General features: G+C 34.4%; 1 protein-coding gene and 1 long non-coding RNA gene across 3 annotated transcripts in view; both read right to left on the bottom strand.

Moving 5' to 3' along the window:
* The window catches only part of LOC105343122 (uncharacterized), a 29,520-nt gene extending 20,861 nt beyond the window's left edge, over positions 1-8,659 (bottom strand). For both annotated transcript variants that reach the window (XM_066079492.1, XM_020073272.3), the window contains exons 1-13: positions 8,060-8,659; positions 6,589-6,784; positions 6,303-6,454; positions 5,698-5,790; positions 5,300-5,470; positions 4,870-5,007; positions 4,495-4,674; positions 3,873-4,033; positions 3,563-3,700; positions 3,238-3,336; positions 1,079-1,262; positions 516-663; positions 52-185 (exon numbers count right to left, since the gene is read on the bottom strand). In XM_066079492.1, coding sequence (XP_065935564.1) covers positions 52-185; positions 516-663; positions 1,079-1,262; positions 3,238-3,336; positions 3,563-3,700; positions 3,873-4,033; positions 4,495-4,674; positions 4,870-5,007; positions 5,300-5,470; positions 5,698-5,790; positions 6,303-6,454; positions 6,589-6,784; positions 8,060-8,194 — 1,929 coding nt within the window. In that variant the 5' untranslated portion in view covers positions 8,195-8,659. The remainder of the gene's footprint in view (positions 1-51; positions 186-515; positions 664-1,078; positions 1,263-3,237; positions 3,337-3,562; positions 3,701-3,872; positions 4,034-4,494; positions 4,675-4,869; positions 5,008-5,299; positions 5,471-5,697; positions 5,791-6,302; positions 6,455-6,588; positions 6,785-8,059) is intronic.
* LOC105326364 (uncharacterized) lies at positions 1,937-3,231 on the bottom strand. Its single transcript, XR_010712104.1, has 3 exons — positions 2,718-3,231; positions 2,433-2,552; positions 1,937-2,278 (listed from the first exon to the last, which is right to left on the bottom strand). It is a non-coding gene; the product is annotated as an uncharacterized lncRNA (long non-coding RNA).
* Positions 8,660-27,532: the final 18,873 nt, after the last annotated feature.

Genomic DNA, 27,532 nt, shown 5'->3' on the forward strand with positions numbered 1-27,532 from the left:
TTTTTCTATTGAACACATGGAGCATGCATTTTTACACAGTATCTGTCTTACCTTTGCCACCATATCAATGACCTTGGCCCGGATATGGACTGCTTTCAGTGGGACTCGAACAGACTTATTCTGGCTGATCAAACCGCTGGTCACTTTGGAGAAGGGGTCAGGCAGGTCCTTTAATTCCATTATATCTAGTAGATACACAAGTACAAGTACATCAAAAATAAATTTATATTATATTAATTGTATATACCAGTTCTTACCATACCATGAATTTCAAAGAATAAAAAAATGGAAATACTGGTAACTTCTTTATCATACTTCTTAATTATTTCCTTCAATTCCCACGATATATGTTCTTGATACTCTGCCTATATGTCCCCTCTGTGTCAATTTTAATAACAATCAACAAATTTCTTGTTTAAAACAGAAAGACAGACAAAACAATCACATTAGATGTACCGGGTATATGTTTATTTTTTTAATTAAATTCAATTAAAAGAGAGTCACAGAACTCTTACCAACAGAGCTTGCCGTGACCTCCATGTTTTCCTCCTCCTCCTCGGGCGTGGTTTGGATCAGTCGAAGGGGTGGATCACTGGGGAGTGTGAACAGAACTACATACTTCACTTTCTGCTGTGATGTGCTGTATATCACAAACTCATCATCCTGTCATGGATAAGAATTACAAACACACTGTAATTGTGAGGAAAGTGATAAAATTATACTGGGTATAAAGGAACTTTTAAAGCAAGTACTATAAATAAGTCTAATTCACATTTTTCTTTAAAGGTACTGGTAGTCTTTTTTTACACAGTATGAAAAAAAAAAGAAATTAATTACAGTTTCTTCAAACACATTTTAAGATTTGACTGAATGAGAGTTACATCTACATACATGCAAGTGTATGATAAAAATAATCGTTAGTATGATGTTTCACAAACAATAAAATAACATACAATGTATATGGCGAAACATGAATGAAACATATACAACACCATTGCACATACTCTTAAAGTATACACTTGTAAATGCTTTCTCATAAGTTCACCATTTTGCAAAACTTAAATAACATGAGACCTACCAAAAACTCTGTTGGATCGTTCTCTGTGGTCTTCACTCCGTGGCAACTGTGGTAGCCACCAGGTGGTGCTGTTATACCTGACTGGAGGGTGGTGAAGTCCATACAATTTCCTAGCGCCACTTCACAGAATACCAGCATTCTCATCCCCGTCACAGCACTTGGTACAGCGTACTGAAGGCACGTGCTGAGTCACAATATAGAGAGAGGTCAGAAGTTATAACTTTTTATACTAAATCCACTGATACAGTTTTATGAGTTGGTGGCAATGTACTGTGGCATTTTTTGTCTGCAACCTTTTTTACACGTTATCATTCTTAAACTGGATTGGGGTTTTTTTCTTAATATTAATGTAATTTGATACACTGGGGAGATCATGTATTATGGTATTGTGTATGAGTGATCTCCCCTTTACTGATTTGTGTATCTATTAAATTTTCCTGTCACCTTTTAAATAAATGACAATTTCATCCATCTGCATGTATCTTGGTGTTTGGGTGACTTTTTGGGTAACAAAAGTTAGGTTAGAAAATAGAATATTACCCAGTCTGATCATGAGTACAAAACTAAAGTGTCAATGAACTTGTGAATTACACTGAAGAACATATATACAATTTTATGAATTCAATTTGATATATTATTTGTAAGTATGATATGTGATCATGTATACATGTGCTCGTTTTTTTCATCATATTTCTATGACAATATCTGAATACAGACCAATATGTGTATAAGTTTTAAAAGAATATATTTTATAAATTTGAAATTGAAATCATATATCTACTGAAAAATCATATCAAGGTCAAGAAAATGTAATACATTCAGTATAGTTAAACATTCAGAAGAACACAATTTTTTTATTTACATACATGCCAACTTTTGAAAATCTCCATGGGGGATTTTACGCGCGACGACATTTTCCTTGAAGGAAATTTCGCGGCATTTTGTCGTGTAATTGCTTTGTATAAACAATTGAACTCTTAGAAATTCATCTGTTTCTTTATCTATTTATCATTATCCTAATGTGTTTATCAAACAATCTCCTCTTTCAAATGAAATCATAAATAAAGTTCATAACTTTATTTTCATATATTAAATCAATCTTTGAAATCTCCACAAACAATAAATAGTATGGTATAGCAGTTCAAAAAGCACTAAATTCTGCAACGCAGTTGGCAAACTGGACCTCTGCTCTTGTGACGTCTACAAAATAAAATGACTAATTAATTAAATTAAATATTAAAAAGCATTTATGGGTCAAGTTGCTATAAAAAGTGAAAGAAAGTATTTATAATTGTTTCCTGGCTTAAAATTCTTTAGAAATATTATATACTAGCTTATTAAAAAATTTAGTTACCTTCATCTTGCTCCAATTTTGATTTCACAAACAAGTTGGTAGCAGCAGGTGGCTTGATGAATGGCTGTTTTCGTGTTCTTTGTAACATCATTCATTCCACCATGGTCTACCCTAAAATCCCTCAAAATAAAAAAAAATTGTTACTCATAAAGTTTAACATATCTACAATATTCTTCTTGTAGATAATGTATTATAATAGCTATCAATCTCTCCTTGTGTCATGTGTACACAATAAAATGTACCCTGTCAATATATTTAGTTGTACTATATATAAGTTAAACATACCTATTGCACGGCAATATACATGGTTGTCATCCAATTACGATCCCGATAGTCATCACGAAAATCGGGAATCTGCCTCCCGATATTGGGATGAAAGTTTCGTTTTCTTTGGTGGTGTAACCCCATTCTTGTCGAAGTTTGTGTAAAAAGTGTGGCATTTCGCTATCCATCCCGATACTTCCCGATTAATTACTATCAAAACATGCTCCCCATTAGGTTTGCAAGCACCCAGACACAGGTAGAGTACAGGTAATTACACCGATATACACACACGCGATACAGGTAAACAGCAATGGCGGTCATAATCCCGCTTTTTGATTGGTTAGCGTAGACAAGCAGCGCGGGATTTGAAATTTTAGATGGAAATCGGGACTTATTGTCGTAAAACGGGTTGGACTTTTTGAGAATCGGGATTTCGAGGTATTTTGACAATCCCGATCGGGATATCGGGATTTGTATTTTTGATGACGTGAAATCGGGAGAATCCCGCAAAAATCGGGATAGTTGGCATGTATGTATTTACTTGAATGAATTGGAGAAGTAGATTCCATATCCCAGTTTTCCCCCATCTGTCCTGTTCACTCCGTGTTCCTCCACTACATTTTGAGGAAGAAGTAGTCCCCTAAGAGAAAATCATTCATTGCCTGAATCACAAACTGTAATTGCACACTGTTGCAGTGTTTATAGTCTCAAATTATCAATCAAAAGGTGTTATCTACATGTATTCTTCATAGTTAATATATGAATTGAATTAAACACAAATTTTGTTATGGCATCTAAGTACTTTACATAGAAAAATGTCAATCATAGAAACCTAGCTTGTATTCACCAATGAATGACAAGTTTACCTTGATAGAATTCCCAAGAGATTATGGGGCCCTGAAGCATGCATCAATAATTGTGTGTTTCCAATACATTCAGCAGTACTCTCAAACAAAATGTCCTCCATGGTTCTCCCAGCTTCAAAAACACTGTGAACTGCAATGCTTTAAAAAGACAAAAGCAACACTTATACGACATGATGATAAGAAAACAAAACTTTGAGAAAACATACACATACATGTGCATGATTATTAGGATGAATGTTTACACACAGTCTTTAAAATGGAGTATAAAGTATAAAGGCAACTACTTTAATAACAAGAAAATAAAAACCACCTTTGTTCACTGTCCTTGAGAATATTTTGTATGACTTGATATTTGCTGGCAGACAGGTCCAATTTTGTCATGTGACATCTTAGGGCCCTGTACTTAGCAACAGTGCTGGCAGCAGGAGAAAAATCTGTGGCTTCACTTACAGCCAAGACATCATAGATCAACTGCAAAAGATAGATATAAATGCAAGACCATAAAAAATATATCAATATGAGCATGTTAAATGGCCCAACTGCAATTTACTGCTAACTGCTTTTAATAGCTTGAATAAAAACTTTGAGAAAACTTCAGAAAACAGGTACATAGTTAACTAGCCGTGATTTTTAATTGCCACCATAATATATAACTTTCGGTACACATAAAAGCATACTGCTACATTTCAGTATCCCAAATAAAAATCTGCACAAGATGTGGAGAAAACATTCATTGTATACCATGTTTTCCTGTCTGTGTGCCATTCAAATTTTTCTGCAACCCAGGAAATTAAATGTTCATTGAAGTTCAATTTCAACTAACACTTTGTATTGATAGGATCATTGGCCACGAAATTACGTATCCTTAAAACTGTGGTTTTCAGAAAATCCACGAAAATTGATACCCACGAAAATTAATGAAACCACAGTACCTGACACAAATCTAGTTTCTGGGAGATGGTTTGTGGATCTAGATCTCGTGTTATGTACTGTTGTTTGTGGGGGAGAGCCTCGTTATAGAACTCTTCCACTAATCCAGCCAAGCGGTTGTCTCCTTGATTCTCTTTCTTCATCTGCTTAATCTGTTGCAAAATGACCATGGCATCATCTACCTACAAATGAGATTTAAAAAGATTACGTTACACATTTTCATAACTTATTTTCCATTTGACATAAGGACTACATGTAAGAAGATCAAATACTTACATGTAAGAGCAAAACAATGCATACACTTTGTTTTGCACATTAACAACAGCTTTTCTAAGCTTTACCTGAAACAAGCAACAATGATAAATTAAGATGCATACTTTATCAGATTTGATATGTTCCATAGACATAGTAAGCATTTTCTCAGCCTCTTGGGTGGCTTCCTTCCAAATCATCTCCACAAACTGTCCGACATCTGGATCAAGGTCACTGTTCATCAAACAAAGATCATCCAATGTCTGAAGAAAAAAGAACCTATAGCCCTTAATTTCTGCCACAATGTTGTACAAAGTGACTTCACATCAAACTCCACTTATCTTTTGTGACATTTTACAACAGTATGTATCAATGTAAACATGAGATTAAAACATTGTTTAATTGTCAATAGTTGTAGAGTTATTGAATTACAGGAAAATTTTGAGCTTTTATCAAACACCATTTGAGATATAGAATCATACAAAATTAACATGCCTAGTGTACATCAATACTTTTAGTACTTTGATTAATATTTGTTGGTAGTGAATTCTTTACCATTTTGAGTTTGTGTGACCCTATTTGATTGGAGACAAATCTAGGTGTGTACCAAGGTTCCATATTCATCATGCCTGATGTGTACCTCTTGTAAAGTTGTTCAAAACAAACCAGAACTTCATCAGCAGTATCCAAATACCAGACCACAGGGCCTTCAGAAGCCAATATGTGCTGCAAGAGTAATTTATGTTTAGTTAAGTGCTCATGAATAACTTACAGCTATACAAACAACAACAAAAAAAACCACAAGTAAAAATCAATTTTTTCCCATAGAAATGGAAAAAAAAAAGATAAGGGGACTAATTTTAACATAACTTCACAGAAAAGAGTCATTTTTACATTTAACCTGTAGAGGAATATCATTGAAGGATTGTGTTCTATAGAAGCACAGTAATCACCTCCCCATCCAAGTGTCCCTCCTGATGATATAGCCGGAACTTGTCACATGACGTCAGCGCATGAACCTCAATAACCTGAATCACTTTTGTTGACTGAAAAGTGAATAATGAGAAATCATAAATTAAATTGTATATCATTTATTAACATTATGATCTTGCACATCAATTTATTATCACATGTATATATATAAATAAAATATGGGAATTACTAGGATTGGGTGGAAATCAAACATTGTGGTGAGTCAATTCTAATATAGCACATAAGCTGTCTCAATTCAGGTTTCAAAATACTAATCCTTGTCAATTAAATTAACTGACCTATATTGTACATGTATATATACATAACATACAAACATTGAATTTAGTATTTTACCATTAAAATTTCTAAAAGTGTTAAGCAATCATGAAATAGTTATGAACCATACTTTTCCATTTAAACAATAAATCACTGTCATTACATATTTCAAAAAATGTGACGCAATTATGAAATAGTTATGAACCACACTTTTCCATTGAAACATTAAATCGATCACTGTCACTTGAAGTACGTACCATAATTCTATTATTGCAAGAAATTTTTCAAAGTCCAATTATTTTCACTGTACCTTTAACAAAACCCACTTGGCTACCTCATACTGATCATCATTGTGTGATGGGGCTTCAGGATCATCCAGAGACCAGGACTTTATAGCATTCAAATTAACACTCTTCACATGTCTTCTAGCACTGAGGTACCTTTTTGTCTTTTCTTGTTTAGCTATAAATCAAGTTACCAGTACTGTTGTTAATTACTTAAATGAGAATTCAAAATAGTATGTATCATGGCATATATAGTATACAGGTACATTGAGACTTATATATATGCATAAAAATTTCTCCAAGAACTCTTACTTATTCGTCCTTTTTTGAAATTCTTTCCAGAGATTGGTTCTCCCACAGCATATGTGGCTGTTGGCAAAATCTGCTTCTGTTCAATACAATCAGTGATGAATTCACAGCGCAGAACAGGAACATTATGTCTCACAGCTTGTCTTTGCTTATACGATGATTTCTCCAACATATCACCAAATAGCACCACATAGTTTACCTGAAAAATATTTGTTATTAAGTATCTGTTCATATGATAGGTTGTAACGGTATGTATTTGCAATACATATTTATTCCATATAATCCCTGAGATTGTATTTCAAGATCTTGAATTACTTTAATATAGTAAATGTTGAATCCAATTACTGGTACATAAGATTTTTTTTATTTTCATAATTTTGTTACCTTTAATGTAAACAAGATCAAAGACATAAATATCCTATGTTCGTAATAACTGACTCAACATTTTTACAACATGTCAAGACCACTATATTTTTTCCAAAATCTTTGAAATTTCAGGATTTCATCCAGAAACATGTGTACAATATGTCTCTTTTCTATTTCTCTCCCTCGATCTCCTCTCTCTCTTATTTTCGGTGTTATAGATTATACTAGATTAACAAAATGTTTTCATAAAATTCCTCTATGTACCATATTCCTAACTCAGTGTTTCTGATCCACTCATCTTCTCACAAACCTTTGACAGATTTAGCTACTAGCAGATAAAATCTGATGATCTATTAATTATATGCATTGTTTGTAAAGCAATTATACATGTAGTACTGTATGTCCCAAGCTATTGCTTCCATCACTTTTTTATGATTTTTGATTAAAATACAAATACCTGTGAAAGAAATACAGTTGAAATTGATGTAAGGGAAAATATCTTCTTTGACGCATTATTCATCTACTCATAAAAGTTCACAGGAACGAAAACAAATTTCTTATGGAGGTTATTATTAATGGGAAATATTTACAACTTTTCATCTTCAGAACTCACTTGGAATACCTCACACTATTTTTCAACGTTATCATCTGGGCTATTTCATGCCTGATGCAATGCAAAATCCCGTAGACTTTCTATTTTGGGATGTGTATTGAAACTTGAAGCAGTAGTGGGGGCGTTTTAAAACAGATAATCTGGCCATTTTTTATATTAGTGGATGAACATAGTTTGAGCACAAAGGTATAAATCAAAATATCAAGCGAAAAGTGGTGAAAGCAAAAACTTGGGACAGAGTATAGTAAAACAAGAGTGCGATCACCTACATTTAATATGCTTATACATATTAACCAGCTAGATTCATAAAGACTGAAAATTTTAACTGACATTTCTTCCAGAAGAGACGCCAGTCAAAGTTTTTTAGTTTCAACAAATCTAGCTAAGATTATATTCTCTCATCTAATACCCAAAAGTTTAATTTTCTTATATATAAATCTGTCAAGAATGTGTGAAGAGACAGGCCTTTCTAGAGACACTCACTCAGTCACTCACCTTCGGAGTAAAAACATAGGATATTGTCCCTCCATGTTCTGTTATCTTTCTTCTCCAACACTGCTTTTCTTTAAATCTTGTTAAAATATCAAACTCCAACACAAAGACAAAGTTGTGGAAAATGTTGTCTTCCATTTCCCTGTGTGTAATAACTAATAAGCATCCAAAAATTGTGCAAGATATTTAAGGTTTATGCATGCTGGTTCAGCTGTTAAGTTTTGCCGAGGCTTAACATGTGAATATTTCAGCTTGATTAGCTTGGCAAAAAGTCTCTATTCGTAGGTCATTTTGTCCATCTACCTTGCACTGTGGCACACAACATACTGCAGTCGTATCCGTCTTTGTCTGATCAGAGCTGACTGAATATCCTATAGCTGTCAACTACTACTATAAATTTATCAATCGTTTTAATTTCTCATATCTAACAGGTTGTGACTTCTATCTTGCAAACCTACATGAAGCATAACAAATAAACTTTCATAGTGAAACGAGTAACACGTTACACCTCCTCCTTCCTTTGCTTCACTGTCTTTAGTGTTTATTTTGGTCTATGACAATATCTCATTTTGCAAACTGAAAGTTATGACGTAGAGGTCTAACATTGGGTGTCAGGAGAAAACGTACCCAAGAGAAAACGTACCCAGGAGAAAACGTACCCATTTCCTAGGGTACGTTTTCTCCAAGAGAGAATGTACCCTATGAAAATTATAAACATAATTTTTAATAGTTTTAAATACCTTTTTACTGCATAAATATGGAGGAATAGATATATAAATTAAAGAATAGTAGCCTAATCTTTTTTCTTCTTCTTCCAATAAAGTGCAGGACTCGTTGGAGTATCATCGCACTTCGATATGTATTGGTTGAATATTTAAAGGATTTGAACATGTCAATATTAGCTTTAAATACTAATATAATGCATATTTTAATGCATGAATATGGAGGAATACTATTATATATAAATTTTATAAATAATATCTTTAAAATAACATAGATCCCTGACTTTTATTTGTATCGATTGAATATTGAAAAGTCTTGGACATAATTTGAGTTCAAAATTTTCGACTCTATTTTTATAAATGATTTTTAAATAGTTGATAATTTGCCTTGTTTGTAATAAGTATTCTGCTTTAAGTATTAGTAATTCCAATGTTATATCGTACTAGGATTTTGCTTAATACGATATTTCCGTTAATTTGATCCTCGGGATCTTATTCGTCCTTGACCAGACACCTGGCGTTGTCTGTGCCACGTTATATAACCCAGAATTCTCTCCTCCTCAACCTGGGGAGTAGCCCTTTCCCTGTCTGTATAAAAAGAGGAGGCAAAAGACAGCTTCCAGTTGACTACTTCTTTTATTCAAGTTTACTAATAAAACATTCCAATCAAATTCCACAATATAATATAATGTATAATTAATAACAATAAACATTGATTACAAAAACTCTGAAAATAAGATATTATATTTACTTGAACCTTCTGAATCATTTTTGTTAACTTTTATTAAAACCGCGCAAGTATCTTACTATGATCTTACCTGTATAAAAAGAGGAGGCAAAAGACAGCTTCCAGTTGACTACTGGAGAGCCGCTTTCCCCGCACCTCCTTTTTATACGCACGGACACTACTTCCGATCTCCGGACCTTATAAGTAAATGAGATTAAGTGCATACTAATGATCTGACGCACCGTGGTCAGTAGAAGCGTTTTATTTAGATTTCTGACCCGGCATCGACAGGCTCATCACTGGACTTAATAACACATTTCTCCATGAACCTAAATAAACATACGTTATCTATTTACCGCATGTCCTTTAACCAATTTCTGTATAATTTCCGTTATGATAAATTCCCCCTACTAACAAAAAAAATCTTGTCCTCAAGATTCCGTGAATAGATTTTTAAAAATGATCAAGGTCAGGAAATTGAACAGTGTCCGGATGATATTTTAAAAACTCTGATTTGTGTAAAACAATCGTTGTCCTGAGCATTGGCCTTGGCACATGATAAATAAGGTGCCAGAAGGGTACCGTCCCACTGCGTTAATTTTGTCTAGACACTGCCTGTGCACCCGTGCAAAACAGCATTCGGTTGTTGCACACAGCTGTGTTGCTGGACAACCAAACATACACACAGCACAATGAATGTTAAACCTATCATCCGTAGGTTGATCATACCAAGATGACCTTAATTGTTCTCTCACCGATTTTTTTAATTTATTTTTTCTAAATCGCAGAGGTATATATCCATCCTCCAAAATTAAGTCGAATACGAATTGCTTAGGTAATCGATATAAATGAGAAACTTTTACCAAATAATTATTTGCAATCGGTGAAAGGCCAAAACATTCAAAATATAAAACGAGTAAGTCAAAGGTTGTTCCTTTACTGAGTGTTAACGTATATTCCTCTAATAAGGTAAAAAGTAAATCAAAACACAAAAAATCAGCGAATGTAATCAACTGTTGATAAATATATTCAGTTTCACATTCTAAGTGAACATTACAGTAATAAATAAATTTAGTTAATTTCTTTATAGTAATATTTTTGAATAAATCAAAAAGTCTTTGAATTATTACAGGATGTGTGATTGAATCGGGGATAGATGTATGTAAATATTTATGTTTTTTTCCTGGGGTACGTTTCATGACTTTGAGTAGTACTTGGTCCCTTATCCGAAATTGTGGTACCTTTGTTTTTTTATCATATCGTTCTTTATTTACTTTTTGGACATCTTTTACATTTTGTTTTGCGAGTTCTTGAATAATTTTTACTTTATGGACCAATTCCTTTACGTATGCATCAGGCGCTTTGTTTAATTCCTCCGTTGGCAATAACGCAACATCCAACGGCAAGGACATTTCTTTTCCAAATACCATATAGTATGGCGAAAACCCCGTTGATTGCGTTGAGGGACTCATTCTAAATGCCATCAAAATACTGGGCAAAATTTCATCCCATTGTGTTTGTTCTTTTTGACAATAAGCCCGTAAAGATTGCGCAAGCGTGGAATTAATTCTTTCACAAGCTACATTACTTTGTGGGTGATAGGAACTTGTGACATGTCGTGTAACTTGAAAAATTTTACACAAGACCTGCACTATTTTTGACATAAAATTTTGTCCCCTATCACTGACTAAAGTCCTAGGAGCCCCATATCTAGTAAAAATTTCTTTGTATAATACATTAGCAACTTCAGTAGCCTCCTGAGTTTTCATTGGCAAAGCTTCTGACCAATGCGACAAGGAATCTGTAACCACTAGAATGTATTGAAAGCCTTGTTTTGTTTTTGGTAATCCTGCCAAAATGTCCATATGCCATCTATCAAAGGTACCTTGGACTGGCAAGGGATGTAATGGTGCATTTCGAGCTGACGTATCTCGTTTGACCCTTTGACAGATGTCACATGACGTTACATAATCGTAGATATTTTGATACATTTTAGGCCAAAAGTATTTTTGTTTTATTGCCACATATGTCCTTTGAACGCCTAAATGACAACCGCCTGCAATTGAATCATGATATGACCTTATCACATCATTTCTTAGTTTTTCCGGAACAGCCAATTGTTTTAAAATTACTTCCGTTTTTGCCTTATTTTTAGTTCTTGGTTGGAATATATGAAACAATACATCATTTATAATTTCATACTGATTTGCTTCATACGGAATTGCTTTTGCACGATTTTTATCTGCCGGAAGAAGTCCTTGTTGTATATACTCATAAATATGCTTAAAATATGGACAATTTTGTTGTTCATTCTTAATTTGAGTTTGAATTGATAGTACATTTATTGTGGTGTTTTGACATTCTGTTTTCTTTTCAGCCATTTTTAAAATGTCTTCAGAATTTTCATTTGCATAGATGAATGTTATTTCTGTTTTTTCTGACGGTAACAAATCATCATCTTGGGAGAACTTGTTTGTGTTTTGACACATGTCTTGATCTGGGTATGGCCTTCTTGAAAGAGCATCACAATTTTGATGTTTTATTCCTGGTCGATGTTTAATATCAAATGTATATTCTTGCAATTTTAAAGCCCATCGAATTAATCTTGCATTTGTATGTTTTATCGTTTTTAACCAGGTAAGCGCCTTGTGGTTGGTATTAACAATGAATTTATTGTTAATTAAATAAACGCGAAAATGATCAATAGCTGATATTAATGCTAGCATTTCCTGTTCCGTAACAGAATATGATTTTTCTGTATTGCTAAGCGCTCTTCCCCCATATGCAATTACATGTTCCTTATCATCATCCCCAATTTGTGACAGAACATAACCTATTGCCATTCCAGATGCATCGCAAGATACAATAAATTGTTTTTGAAAATCTGGATACGCCAAGATGGGAGTATTCGTTAAAGTTTGTTTTAATGAATCAAAAGCAGTTTGACAATCTTGTGTCCATTTAAACAGCGTGTTCTTTGTCAATAATCTATTTAAAGGTAGCGCAATTTTGGAATAACCTTTGACAAATTTCCGATAATAATTTGCAAGACCCAGAAAACTGCGAACATCATGCTGATTTTTGGGTAAAGGATAAGATTTTACCGCGTCAATTTTGGATGGATTTACTTTTATTCCGTGTTTTGATATAATATGTCCCAAATAATTGACTTCTGATCTTGCAAATGAACATTTGAGTGGTTTTAATGTCAAATTTGCGTCTCGTAATCTTTGAAAAATTAAAGAAAGATGTTTTAAATGATTTTCAAAATTATCTGACCATACAATGATGTCATCAATGTAAACCAAACAATGTTTCCACGTAAGACCTTTAAGAATCATATTCATGAGCATTTGAAACGTCGCAGGTGCATTAACTAATCCAAAAGGCATTCGTTTAAACTGATATAAATTATCATGCGTAATAAAAGCAGTTTTATGTTTTGTTCGTTCATCCAAGGCAATTTGCCAATAACCCGAAGCCAAATCTAGAGTTGAAAATATCTGAGCTTTAAATTGGTTTGACCTACCGCATCGAATACATCATCTAAACGCATAGATGGAAAAGTTTGAAGTTGAGTGACCGCGTTCAATTTTCTATAATCTATTGCAAATCTATATTCATTATTTGGCTTTTTAACTAAGACAACCGGAGAAGCATACGCGGAAATGCTTTCTTCAATTATATCGTATTTCAACATTTGTTTAACTTGTTTTTCAATTTCCAACTTTGCTTTTGGCGATGTTCTATAGGGCTGCGATTGAATAGGTTTTTCCGTTTCTGTTATAATGGAATGATAATAATTGTTGCATTTACCTAATTCTGATAAATCATTTGCAAAGACATCACTGTTTTGATTGATAAATTCTTGAAATATTTGCTTTTGCTGATCTGATAACACAGTTGATGTTAAGTCTAACGGTACATGTTTATATTTCGATTTTATAGTTGTGTTATTTTCGTCTATGGAATAAATAGCTTTTGTCCGGATCGTACTCACTGTAGCTATTATCGTGCCCGCGGTCAAGCATACGTTCTTATTGGATGCATTGGCTACTTGTATAAACACGCGCTTCGGCCGATTAATTACAAGACACTTTGCAATTGCGAGCTGCTTTTGTATATTGCCAGTCGGTTCTAATAACACGGTATGGTTTTTCTGAGTGCGCGAGAGTTTTATTGGAATATTTGCAAATCCGTTCGGTTGTACGGTAATTGCTTTTGAGACTCTGGCCAAACCATTACTTACGTTAATTATATTAACATAAGTAGAAAACTCTTGTAAATACAATGTTTTCGTACCCCAATCAATGCATGCTTTTTGTTTTTTCATAAAATCAGTTCCCAAAATTAAAGGATGACACAAGTCTTGAATGACATAAAATATTTGCCTAAATTTAAGACCTCCTATTTTTATTTCCAATTCGATTTTCCCATTTACTGTATGTGTCGTTCCCCCAGCACCGGTGATAAACGAAATTTCAGAATTTTTAAGTTTATTTTCATGAATTTTGATTTTGTTCAAAGTGTCGGAATTAATGGCTGAAATTGTTGATCCTGTATCTAAAAGAGCATTAAACCGAGTGGTATGTACATATACAGGAATAGAACATTTTTCTTTAAAAGAAATTAAAACATCAACAGAATCTGTCTCTTGCCCATCTCCAAATTTGTTTTGATTGAAATTTCGATTTTTCTTTTGTTTTAAATTAGAATTTTGTGTTGATTTGAAATTGTGAATTTGATTTTTCTTTAAATTTAAGTGTTGATCGTTAAAATTTTGAAAATGGTTTTGTTGCCAACGTAATTGTTTTTTCTGATGATAATTTTGAACAGTGGATCTGGGAATGAACGTTTTGGAGATAGGCGCGATTTCCTATTGTTGTACAACATATGACTGTCTACACGCCCTTGAAAAATGGCCCACTCTGTTACAAGTATGACAGAGAGCATTTCGTGCGGGGCATCTGGATCTATCCATGCACATGCCTAGACAAAAATAACATTGCGGAGCGATCATGCGGGGGTGTTGGGTTGACTGCTGCTGTGTATTAGGTCTTATATTGACACCGGGCAACGCGTATCTGACCGTTCTTGATCTATTTAGCCTGATAGTTTGCCGTCTTGGCCGATAAATAGGTGCCTGCTGTGGCGGCGAATGAAATCTAACCCTTTGCTGAAAAACAGGTGGTTGTTGCGTTACAAATTGTGGGGAATAATCTTGAGTTTGCGGCATAACACGGTTAATTTCATTAACTTCTGTCTTTGTCTCAATTTTTTCTTTTAAGTTCTTAATCTCCGACAACAAATTTTCATACGTCTCTAACGTTGTAATTTGACTTGGTTGAGATTTTTCCGCCAAAATTGCAATTTGCCTTAACTGTTCCATTGTTTTGGGGTTCTGGGTAACAACGTATGTTTTAATATCAGATCTTAAACCATTCATTGCAACTGAAAGTAAAACTTTTTCTGGAATATTTTTAATAGAAGCTAAACTGACCAGTCTGGACAAAAATTCTCCCACAGGTTCTGTCCCCTTTTGCTTCATTTGAAGTACCGACAAATCCAAAAAGTTTTCTAATTCTTTAAACCTTTCTTGAAACAAGTTTGTAAGTGTCGCAGGATTTACTTTTTGTTCAGGTGACAAAGAATCATACCAAATTTTTGCATGCCCCTCTAAATAAAACGGAAAAGCATCAATAATTTTAGAATCAGGCAAATCATGAAATTTTGCCCATTGCCCAAAATTTGTAAACCATGCATTTACGTCCTGAGAGCCATCTCCTTTAAATTTGTCTAATTTAATGTTAGAAGACATTCTAAAGGTAGAGAAAAATGAGTTTCTACCTGCTGTCTGTGAGTTGGCAGCCGTATTTTCTGGTATTACAAATTCCTGGCTGGTTCGAGGTAGGTTCTGCGGTGGGTTGCTTGTCTTGGAGGCCTGGGATGCGTTCGGGGCGTTGTGCGCGTCCGAAGGGTCCGGGGCGTTGAATCCGTCCTTGACGTTATGTGCGCTCGGAAGGTTTTGGGCGTTGTGTGTGTCCGAAAGGTCCGGGGCGTTGGATTCGTTGTTGACGTTGTTTGCGTTCGGAGTGTTATATTCGTCCGTAGCGTTGTGTGCGTCCGACGGGTCCGGGACTCTGCTGATTTCGTGTCTATCGAAGGACGGAAATGTAGTCCTTCCGAAGGAAGCCGCCTGGGATGAAGATGCCTCGTGTGGATTTAGTACCACAGATGGATAGTTGAAATTTAAATCATCATTAGAATAAAACAAAGGCGGGGAAGTTTGCGAAATGTTTTTATAGTTCTTGTTCGATCCTGATGCAAAATCTGGTCTCGATTCTGATACGAAATCTGGTCTATATGTGTTAGCGTTAAATTCAATGTCTGAATCTTCAAAATCAGGCTGAATAAATTTCGAGCCAGATGTTCTCTAACTGGAAGAATTGACGTTACCGTGGCTTGGACGAAGACCGGATTTCCACCACTATATCGTACTAGGATTTTGCTTAATACGATATTTCCGTTAATTTGATCCTCGGGATCTTATTCGTCCTTGACCAGACACCTGGCGTTGTCTGTGCCACGTTATATAACCCAGAATTCTCTCCTCCTCAACCTGGGGAGTAGCCCTTTCCCTGTCTGTATAAAAAGAGGAGGCAAAAGACAGCTTGGAATTTATCATAACGGAAATTATACAGAAATTGGTTAAAGGACATGCGGTAAATAGATAACGTATGTTTATTTAGGTTCATGGAGAAATGTGTTATTAAGTCCAGTGATGAGCCTGTCGATGCCGGGTCAGAAATCTAAATAAAACGCTTCTACTGACCACGGTGCGTCAGATCATTAGTATGCACTTAATCGCATTTACTTATAAGGTCCGGAGATCGGAAGTAGTGTCCGTGCGTATAAAAAGGAGGTGCGGGGAAAGCAGCTCTCCAGTAGTCAACTGGAAGCTGTCTTTTGCCTCCTCTTTTTATACAGACAGGGAAAGGGCTACTCCCCAGGTTGAGGAGGAGAGAATTCTGGGTTATATAACGTGGCACAGACAACGCCAGGTGTCTGGTCAAGGACGAATAAGATCCCGAGGATCAAATTAACGGAAATATCGTATTAAGCAAAATCCTAGTACGATAGTTATATTAGACCTTTGAAACTTTCAAAGTTTGGTCTATTCTAGGGATATTTTAGCAATGAAAGGAAAAACTATTCAAATAGATACATGTAACTTATAATTATATATATATATATATATATATATATATATATATATATATATATATATATATATATATATATATATATATATATATATATAAACAAAAAAACAACGCGCCATCGACTTTTTGAGATAATAGCGAGCGCAGCGAGCTCCATAGACAACGTGTACGAACGGAGGAAATTCGAGTTGAAATCTGCACATTGTTCAAAGAAATTTTTATGAGGCCACGTGAAAAAGTTCTACATATCCCAATAATCCTTTGCGGTGCATAGCAACATGGTGGAACAGGAAGCGTTTCTAAGGAAAATTCTTACCTCTTAATCGTATACATCTATTTCAGTTATAACAACAAAAATCTTTTAAAAACACTGAAGTAAACAACATATATGCTTACGTTAAAAACTGTACCTATCTGAACTTTTGCTGACATATGACGTCATTTCCTTTCCCGAATTTTTCCGACAATTTACGAGAACTGTCGAGCGCAAAAGAAGTTAAGTTTAGAGGTGGATCAAGCATATATGTACTGTACGGTGTAACGTGTAGTAAGTACTCAGTATCAGTATTAATGGTAACTGTTCGGCTGATTAGTTTTGTTATCATATTTTTTGGCTAAGTAAACACACATGCAAGTTCCATACTTAATTTACAGTCATATTGATTCAATTGTAATATTCATGCGTGAGGTAGGTGACAAAAAATTATTTAAAAAATGTCTACAACGCATATATAGCATACAAAAATTAAGAAAATTAAAAACGAATTGATGATACAGAGGAAAATAACAACAAGGAACAAAATGGGAAATAACACACTCAGACAAGCAGTTTATTAATTACTGATTTTAATGATCATTATTAAAAAGTTAAGGAATGATAAAACATGATTGTCCTTTTATAAAAAAAAAATCAAACGTCTTTGATTCGACATATTTTAATAAGTCTGTTTTACATTAAATCTATGCTCAGTGGTAGTTTGTTTAAGTGTATGATGGACAATTGGGATAAATATTTGATAACTTCGGGTTCCTTGCGGTGATAAAAGTTTTCGAGACAAAGCCAAAGTTTTTAGGTTGGGGCAAGTCCATGGGTTAACGTTGCATTTAACAATGATGAGAGATGTTTGGTTCCTTCTGCGCTCGCCCCAACGGTCACACCGTAAAACATATTAATACCGAGCGCAGGATTAATGGTAACACGTATATATATATATATATATATATATATATATATATATATATATATATATATATATATATATAAGAAAATCAGTGAAAAATGAAAGTTGAATCAGGGGTACTAAGGCCAAACAAATTTTCTTCCAGCCCTGGGCGCCGCCATATTGAAAGCCATTTTGTTTTCAAAAAGTTAGTTCGATCACTGATTGACTGGTACTTATCGATGTTTATTGCAGCTAAACTCAATTAAGATTTTCCAATGTTTCAATAGAAGGTAATTTGAATTAAAAGAAATAAAAGAGGACACCAGATAAGTTTCAATAGTGCGTCAATCAAGAAACACGACTAGTTCTATGTATGTCTTATCGAATTATCAGATGGAAAATAAAAACATTAACATCAAGGAACTGATCTTTTAGATACTGAATAAAGTATTCAATTTTATTATCGCGGCATTTATATGAATTAAATTGATAAACAATATGAAAGAAGAAATAAAAAAAAGTTCGGAATAAAGTCACTCTTCGGCTATTTCCGAAGACAAAACGTGTACGTTTTACGTCTGTAACATGACGTCATAATGTAGACTGAGCACGCGACGTTTGGTTTAACTTTGGCTGATGATTTGAGTAGGCAACCAGGCGGATCCTACTGTGTGCGTTTCAAATGAATTTTTTTCAACAAAATTCAATCTGCAGTGTGTTAAATCTGCGCTCGGTCAAACGGTCACACCGTTTATATATTAGCGAGCGCAGCTCGCCGGCGCGAAGCGAGCTCTACCGGCAAGGCGTGTGTGAATAGAAAATTCGGACTATTTGCACATTCATTCAACGGATTTTTTTGGTGTCAGTAAATCGGACCAGTAATGCCTTGTTTTAATCGTCCCAGTAGTTCCCTGTAATTATGGTTTCCCATTTCACACTCTCACGAGAACAAGATAAAAGACTATGCATGCGCGGATCCAGAAATTTTTTCCAGGGGGGGGGGGTCCGAAGGATAATTGTGTTTGCCAGGGGGGGTCCGAGGCATATTTTCGCGATAATTTTACTATGTATATTTAATAAATTTTCATTTTCCAGGGGGGGTCGGGACCCCCCCGACCCCCCCTCTAGATCCGCGCATGCTATGTACATGCATTGTAAATATACTGCCGACACAACGCAAATTCCATTACATAAGACTAACAGAGTTATCGTCCTTTCGAGTGACGTCACAATGGATTTCTTACACATTGATCCGACAGAATTTTTCGGAGTCAGTAAATTTCGACCCACAATGCAATTCCTCAATGTCGGACGATCTCACTAGACTGGATACCATCTCGCGAGAATCAAAGTAAAACTTTTGAGAAACAGATAAATTATGTAATTTCAAGGACATAATGCTTTTAAATAAACAAAACAGTATATTTCGCGGAGTTATTTTTTTTAAAGGATGTTTTCAGAGAGACAGACGACACTTGACCGACGTGAACTTTGACGTCACAATAAGGGGAAATTACTCTAAGTAGTTATTGTAAAACTGCTAAAATATAAATACCAAAATCTTTTCAAAATCTTGCAGAGCTAACGAATAGGGACATTTCTTCAAAGATAGGAAACAACTATAACTTGCTCTCATTTGGATGAATGCTCACATTTATTTTATTCACTATATTTACGGTTATTTCCAGGAATGTTTTTTTAAAAGGGTGCGTGGCAACATCATTCTAAAATTCTTCGCAAGCAAAAAGAAAAAAATTCTCAAAATCAGGAAAATTCTAATCCGGATGAAGAATTGGGAGTGCGTAGTATGCCTTTAGCTCTTTAGCTGCTCAATACTCAAACAATAGTATCTTTATTTTCACTTCCATTTATTACATGCTCCCGGGGGATCCATTTTCATTATATGATCAGCAAGTTTTTTTTATACGTGAATTTGATTTTTTTTTTAAACGGGGGAGGGGGGGGGACTCTGTGATAAGTCAATTTTTCATGTAAGTTTAAGAAAAATGTCTGCTGCAAGAAAAGAGGAAATAAACTGTAATGTACATTATGTTAAAATCTTTATTATTCAACAACATTTAAATTTATCCAAGATAAATTCTATATATAAATAGATAACAAAATCTTATGAATTATGAATGATGAAAATTTACTGGAAAAAATAGGCATGCTTATTTTATTCTGCATTCAAATTCATTTACTTTACGTCGCTACTTTTATTTTTATTGTTTTATCATAATTGATTATTTAACACATGCTGCGCTCGCCCCAACGGTCGCACCGTAATACATATTAATTATGTTCTCCAAATTATATCAGTTGCAATCAAAACTATTACGTCGATAAATTATTTTGGGGGTCAACCGGAAGTGTGACATCGTCTGCTAGTCTATATATAGCCCATAACATGTAGTTTAACATTGGCAACAAAAAGACGAGTGCTCCGCTGTCATTGTTAGAAAGAAATTCGATTGTTGAGTAGCATAGAGCGGGTATCTCGGCAAGGGGTCACAGATCGCTAAGCAAACAGGACACACACTATCAACTGTGTAAGGAGTTTTGAGACGTTTGAAAGACCGAAGAAGTGTTAGAAAACCAAAGTCGAGTGAGTTGAACTGTCGTAAAAGCAATCAGAAGGCACTCCCTATCATGATATACTGTATGTGCAACATTTAATGAGTTTAGACCTCATACTGTGTCAAAACGAACAAACCAGAAAAAAAAATATACGAAGAGAGGTTCCACAAGTGTGTTGTGCAAAAATTTAGAGATACCGACGCACTAACGTTTAATGTTATAAATAAATACTCACTTACTTGTTTGAAATATTAAAAAAGTTTATTTTTTTTCTAGCCAAATGCAATTAATAGAATTAAAGCCAAGTACATGTTTTTACCATCCATTTCAGTTTAGATTTTTCAACTTTGCCCGCTTCTCTAAATGTCTTGGCTGCGTTTTACAAAAGAACTTACGATTTACGACCAAATGAACGGATGCTTATTGATAACAAACTAATCAGTGTTTCAATTTAGTGCCATTCAAATAGGCTATAATAATAAAAATCAAAATATTTGTGATTTAACGGTTTTAAAAAAAATTGTATAGGAAAGATCAATCTATGAGACAAAAGATATATATACGACTTTGTCGTAAGTTCTTTTGTAAAACGCAGTCTAGCAATGCAGTTTTCACTTGTTTTTAATTTTAGGTAAAGAAAGCAGTTTAGAAAAATTTCGGACACAGTATATATAAAAAATAAACAATATATATATGGTTCAACTATTAAGCATTGTATGATATTAATGCGGTGTACAGTGTTAAATATTCCCGTGCATCTAATAAGAATTTAAACAAAAACTAACCAGCCAAGAAATCGCAGTTAACATCAAAATACCGAGTACTTGTTACACGTAACCATACTGAACTGAGACACCATCACACCTTAGGCCTCCAATGGTCCCAGGATTTAATTCCTAAAACCCCTTTCTAAAATTTCCACAGGATGCCAATCTTGGTAATTCGCAACCTATAGGCCATCATGATGCACCACTGGGGACCGAAAGAGTTGGTTGTGGGGGCAGGGTATCGTCTTAACAAGGAAAAGACAATTCTTTTGAGAGGTATGCCACCGCAATTTTTGACGGACAAAGAAGAAACTTAAGGCTTATTTGAAACGACATGATGCAAAAACTGTGTAGTCTGTGTTCAAAGTACATGTACTACCAGGCTCAATTTGGCTGTTAAAACCATACAAGAGATCCCAGTTGTTTACCATGTTGGTTCACAACAACGATGTTCAATAGGATGTAGAGTTGGGGGAAGATTCAGTCAATCAACAGGCAGTCAATTTGCTTTTTGGATGTTGCTTATGAAATCGAACATTAAAGTCATTAAAGTCAGATTTATGTTACAAGTTGACATACTGGTGTAATACGACTGTAAATGATATGAATTTAAACGTTTAAACAAAGAAGCAAGTTAAGATTCAGTATGTTTTGTTTTCTTTTACTGTTATATATAAAATATCGTTAGATTAAATAAAATTCTCAGTTAAAAGCTTCCCCGAGGTAAAGGTTACATGCCGAAAAATGTCCATTCTATGAGAAGAAAGAACTGTTGAGGGGCCGTTAGGCCCGACAATATATATACATGTAGTTGTTTCTTCTCACAGATTTATCGACAATTTGAGGCTTGTAACCTAATTAAAACATCTATTCCTTTGTGTTCAGAATGTACTTTTTTCAAGTTTTCTCTCTTGCAAATGACAATGAAGAAAACATTAATTGTTCTGAGTTGTCATCGTCTTATTGGATTGTCTCAGGTAAAGGGTTTGTTTTCAATTTACAGTTTATAGAATTAATTGTAATTGTTAACTTAAGGAACAGTTACAGGTAAGTTCTTCCCCTGACCCGCATCTTTGCTAGCCAAGGGTTGTCGGTCCACTTTGCTACCCACAAACTTTTTAAGGGGAGCAAAGTGGACCGAAAACCCTTGGTTTTCAATAATTTAGAAAGAAATTATGAGATTTGTTCATATTTTAATTTTATAGCATCTTATCTATCCCCATATAGGCAGTTTACACGCCTTATTCACCCATCTTCTTTAAATTTTGAAATTGGAATTATTTTTTTCATCATTTACGAATAACAAATATTCAAACTTGAACCTCCTTGTGAGTACTTGCTGAAATCCATTGCGGACATTTATTGGTGAGAAAACTATGTAGATGCATGCAAATGCTAAAAACCTTAATCCTTAACTTATGTTAGTATACACTTTTGTGTCGGTGTAATTGTTTATTTCAAGTTCAATGTTACCCGTAACTGTCCAATTAATAAGCTGTAAAAAGCGTATACTTTTAAATAATGGACAGCTTTTTATAACTTATTGGACGGTCACAGGTAAGATATTTGATTGTGTTTGTCATTTCAAGCATTGGAGGATATCAAAAGAACAAAGGAAGATATCATACTAATGTTTTAATTACATGTAGAATTCAACTCAGTGCAAAGGAACGACACTGACATCCTACGCTCGTAAATCGTAAACCAGAGAAGTTGGCCCAATCCAGGGCAAGAATGACAAACCGAGAAATAATTATCACAATATTTTTATTATTTCGGAGATATACTTTAAAATTTTGGACTTGAATCCAACCCTTCATATATATATGGAGCTGAGATGAGATAGGAAAGAGCTTTGAGTAATAACCTGTAAGAATACTTATAGCTGAGAGAGGCTTCAAGACAAGTCGATGGACGAATAAAACAGTTACGGCTTGTGTAAATTGTTCATTTAGAAAGGGCAGACGCCATGGTCATTGCAGCCCCACAAGGAACGAGATGTTTTGAAGATGTGTTCCTTGTGAAGTGCGACAAAGAGAGACCATAGCTTCTCATTCTTATCTGGTCATTCCACCAATGAGTCAGAAAACAGCTTGTGGACATGGTGTGTTCCCGTTTTGCACACATTTGATAATTGGATATAGAACAATAGGTGTGAATTCTGTTGTGATAGCAATTATAGTCTGTTTTCGGTCAAAGATTATACCTGGATTTTAACTTGTGTTTTATCATTCATTCATCAGCGCCATGAAACAAGAAGAATATAGATATTTTGTTGTGTTTTAGTCTAATAACTAATAACTATTGGCATTTTTTCATTTGATAAAATAAAGTTCAAATTAATATTTTTAGTCTTAAATTTCTGCTCACTGATAAGAAAAATAAGGATGAGATGATTTGACTTTTACATTTTTGCCCATTTACTTTGATGAATTGAGGAATAATTGATGGTCCCAAGCCGATTGGAAGCTGATTCAGTGGATAATCATATGATTAAGGGGAAAACTACATAGACAGTCATATGGGATACTCCGTGTCTCTTTTTACCACTCACATTATAGCTGCAAAATATGTAAAACGCATGTTTATAATTGGTTGTTTGGTATCAACAGAAAGAATATTATGAAACGAAACAGACCTTTATCACAAAATATTTCAATCTTTGAAGAAGCAACCTTGACAGTATATCTTATGATCGACATCACCGCTTTAATATACTGTGGGTCACTTTTCTGGTTTTTCAAATCAGTAGCTCAATAAATTCCGACAAAAATAATAATTTAAATATTGATTTAATATACCTCAAACTGAAAGAGGTTGAAAATGTATGAATTAGGTCTACATTTGATAGGTTTTGTGAAAAAAATATTTTCAGTTTTTGAAGCATGAAAAATTGCCTATTTAATCATCATATCATCAGACAGTTTTTCTATTTTCTTCGATTATTCAAGCCACAGCATATATGAAAAATATTTAGCAGCGTTTTCACTAGACACATTTCCTCCATTTATGTAAGCAAAAGCAATAAATAAATATTAATATATGATATTTTCTCTTCAAACTTGTAGCATGTACATGTACTTCCTAAAGGCGGGAAATTAAACAAAAAGCACTAACGTTACATACGCAACATTTTTGCAATAATCAGTTTTATTTAAAGAAATAAATAAAATTGTTCATGACCAAAACGATGTTTAAAATTATATTCAAGAACGTGGATGTCAATTATTATGTAAATGTGCTTTTATGCAAGTTATATTGTAACATAAAATAAATGTAAATATCAGTTGCGAGTAGATATGTCTTATATATTTCATTGTCAATTGCCCTTACAGGAACTATGATATAGACTATAGCAATTAAGCAATTATCTCACCTGGTCAAATTCCCGTTTCGCACACATTTTTTCGATACCAAATTTTCAAATGGTGCAAAACGGGAACAAACCGTGGACATAAACGTAGAGAATTATTACATACCCAGAGACAGACAAACTAGACGGAGTCACAGACTCAGACAGCCTTGGACCAGCAAAGAGGTATACAAAAATTCCTTCTTCCCGCGATCGGTGAGGGACTGGAATCGTCCATCAGAGCCAGTCACAGCAACACTACGATGGTTAACTCACAGTACACTTTTCGCCATGATGTCAATTAATCAACCCGTTTCTTGGCACCCCGTTCTGGAAAATTCTTTCCATAAATACTAAAATCGCATTAATTGTTCCATTTTATTTATTAACTTTTTGTATTAATCAAAGTCTGATGCAAGGTATCAGCCCGCGATGCATGATGATTTTCGCTAATCCGCATTCTTGGTTACCCGTTCTGGAAAGTTCTATCCCATTCTTTCACGAGAATGAGTATCAAATCTAAAATTGCCCACTAAAGAAACGAATTGACTTATTTTAATTATTCAACATTTGTCAAACATTAACTTCTATGTATATTATAAAAAGGATTACAGTAAATATATTCACTCTTTACGTGATCATTTAATATCATCTCACTGCAAGAATATATCTTAATCGAGACCATCTATGACTTGGATCCGCCAGACTGTCAATGTTCAAGTTTTGATAGCCTAGAATGAAAAAATGACAATAACAAACCGTGAACCATCTCAAAAATCCATTAAACGAAATACAAATTCAAAGCAAAGCAATATGGACCTCCAAATAGATAGAGGTAGGATCAGGTGCCTAGGAGGAGTGAGCATCCTCTGCTGACCGGTCACACCCGCCGTGTGCTCTTTGTCGTAATCGGGAAAAATGGAAAAGTCCGTAGACAGTTAGGTGATTAATTATGGTCTAACAACTAGTATGAAAAACGTCAGTCAGCATGCGACCCAGTGGAAGATTGTATTTGCTGACAAGGTCGTTGTATCGACCATAGAACTTACGAAAAGATTACTTCAAACGAGACTGTTAAGAGTCCTGTTTTATCACTTTGTTTGTCAGTAGCTTGCTTCGTCTTAGAAACTGTTCATCCGAAGGGCATGCCCTTGCGTATCGAATCAACTGAGAGACTAAAACACCATATGCAGGTGATGAAGGTATATTGCTACATAAGTAAGAAAAGTTGACTATAAAAAATTTGAAGTCATCGCATTTATCATTAAGTTTTGCTGTTAGGTTAACATCAATGTCTATGTCCAGTAAAATATCCAGATATGAAACAGATGACGCAGACTCTGTGGTATCTTTTATTTCAAGTTCACTGGGATATACTCAGTATCGAGTCCACGTAAGTATGGAAATAACAATTGTTAATTGATAATACGTCGTCGATATACCTGAATGTTAAGTTGAAGGCCACAGTGAGTCATTTATTTTTTTCACGTACAAGTTTTTGAATAAATTCTGCTTCATAAGAATACAAACAATGGGGCACAATTGGTACCCATGAGAATTCCAACAGATTGTTGGAAGACTTGATTTCAAAAACTACATAGATGTTGTCTATCAGAAACTCAAGCATCTTTTTAATGTAAACTTCAGAGTACTTGTGTGTGCTATCAGGATGGTTTTTAAGAAAATAATTTTTTGGATCTCCAATGACAAGGTAATCATTTTTACGACTTCCATTCTTATTGAAGAAACAATTGTCGATGATATCAAAAAGCCTAGATTTTAATTTGTCATGTTGACTGTATTAAGCGTGGAAAAATCGTACGTTTTGATGCTATTGATTTTGGTAAGATTTTGTGACCTCAAAGTTTCTAATAATTCTTTTGAGTTTTTTAATATCCACATCTGATTCACACCACTTCTGGAGTATATTGTTGTGCAGTACTCTTGAAGTTTCTCCTTCACTACTGTAAGAATTTTAGTAAGGAGTAAAGAGAGAGGTTTGGTAGAACATTTACTGGGACCTGCTATATATCTCTGTTTGTAAGGACTTTTGTGAAGCTTTGGAATCCAGTACAAATAAGGTAAATCAAATTCATTTTGTGTATTGGGGATATTAAAGATATCCATTACAGATTTATGATTGTGAAGTATTTCCTGCTTGGAAAGGCTGCTGTGGGTGTAAGTAGGATTACCATGTGTAGAATCAAAACTTAGTTGTTTGAAAATGCAATTAATATAATGTGCTTTACAAACAAAGACAATGTTGTTATTTGCCTTATCAGCAGGGACCAGTACATACTGATCGTGCAATCTGACTAGTTCTTTTCTCACTTCTGCTTTATTGAAAACAGAAGGATATCTGGTTTTCATGTGACCTCTCAGTCGTTTAATACGAGATTTTAATATACACCTGATGCTTTTAACCCACTCTGACAAAGTATCCAGTTCTTCTTTTTCAGATTTTGCCCATCGCTTGGCGTAATCTTCAACAGAATTCATGATGTGTATGAAATTATGACGCCATTTGAAGGATCTAGGCCCTAGAACCATTAAAGTGTGGACCATGTAAAATGTACTAAGCGTATGGAAGAAACTCCAGAGAGAAAAAGATGGCTGGGAAACAAAAATACTGTAGAAATACGTGCAGTCAGAAGGAATCAACTAAAATCTGAAGCTACAACTTGGAATGACTTTCATATACCTGTCAATATGGAACAGATACAAAAAGATGACCCGGATCTGAAAATTCTTCAAGAAACTTAAAGAGAACAGAAGACACCTGATTTTCATCAAATACAGACTTTGTCCTGCTACTAGGCATTAATTTTGTATATGGGATTCTATTGTACTAGAAGATGGTATATTAAAAAAGAGAAACTTATTGAAAGATGGTTCTTTGGAAAGTCTTCAAATACTTTTACCAAGAGTTTTAAAAGATGATGTTT

The sequence above is a fragment of the Magallana gigas genome, chromosome 3 (genome assembly GCF_963853765.1).
Source record: "Magallana gigas chromosome 3, xbMagGiga1.1, whole genome shotgun sequence".
NCBI classification, from domain to species: domain Eukaryota; kingdom Metazoa; phylum Mollusca; class Bivalvia; order Ostreida; family Ostreidae; genus Magallana; species Magallana gigas.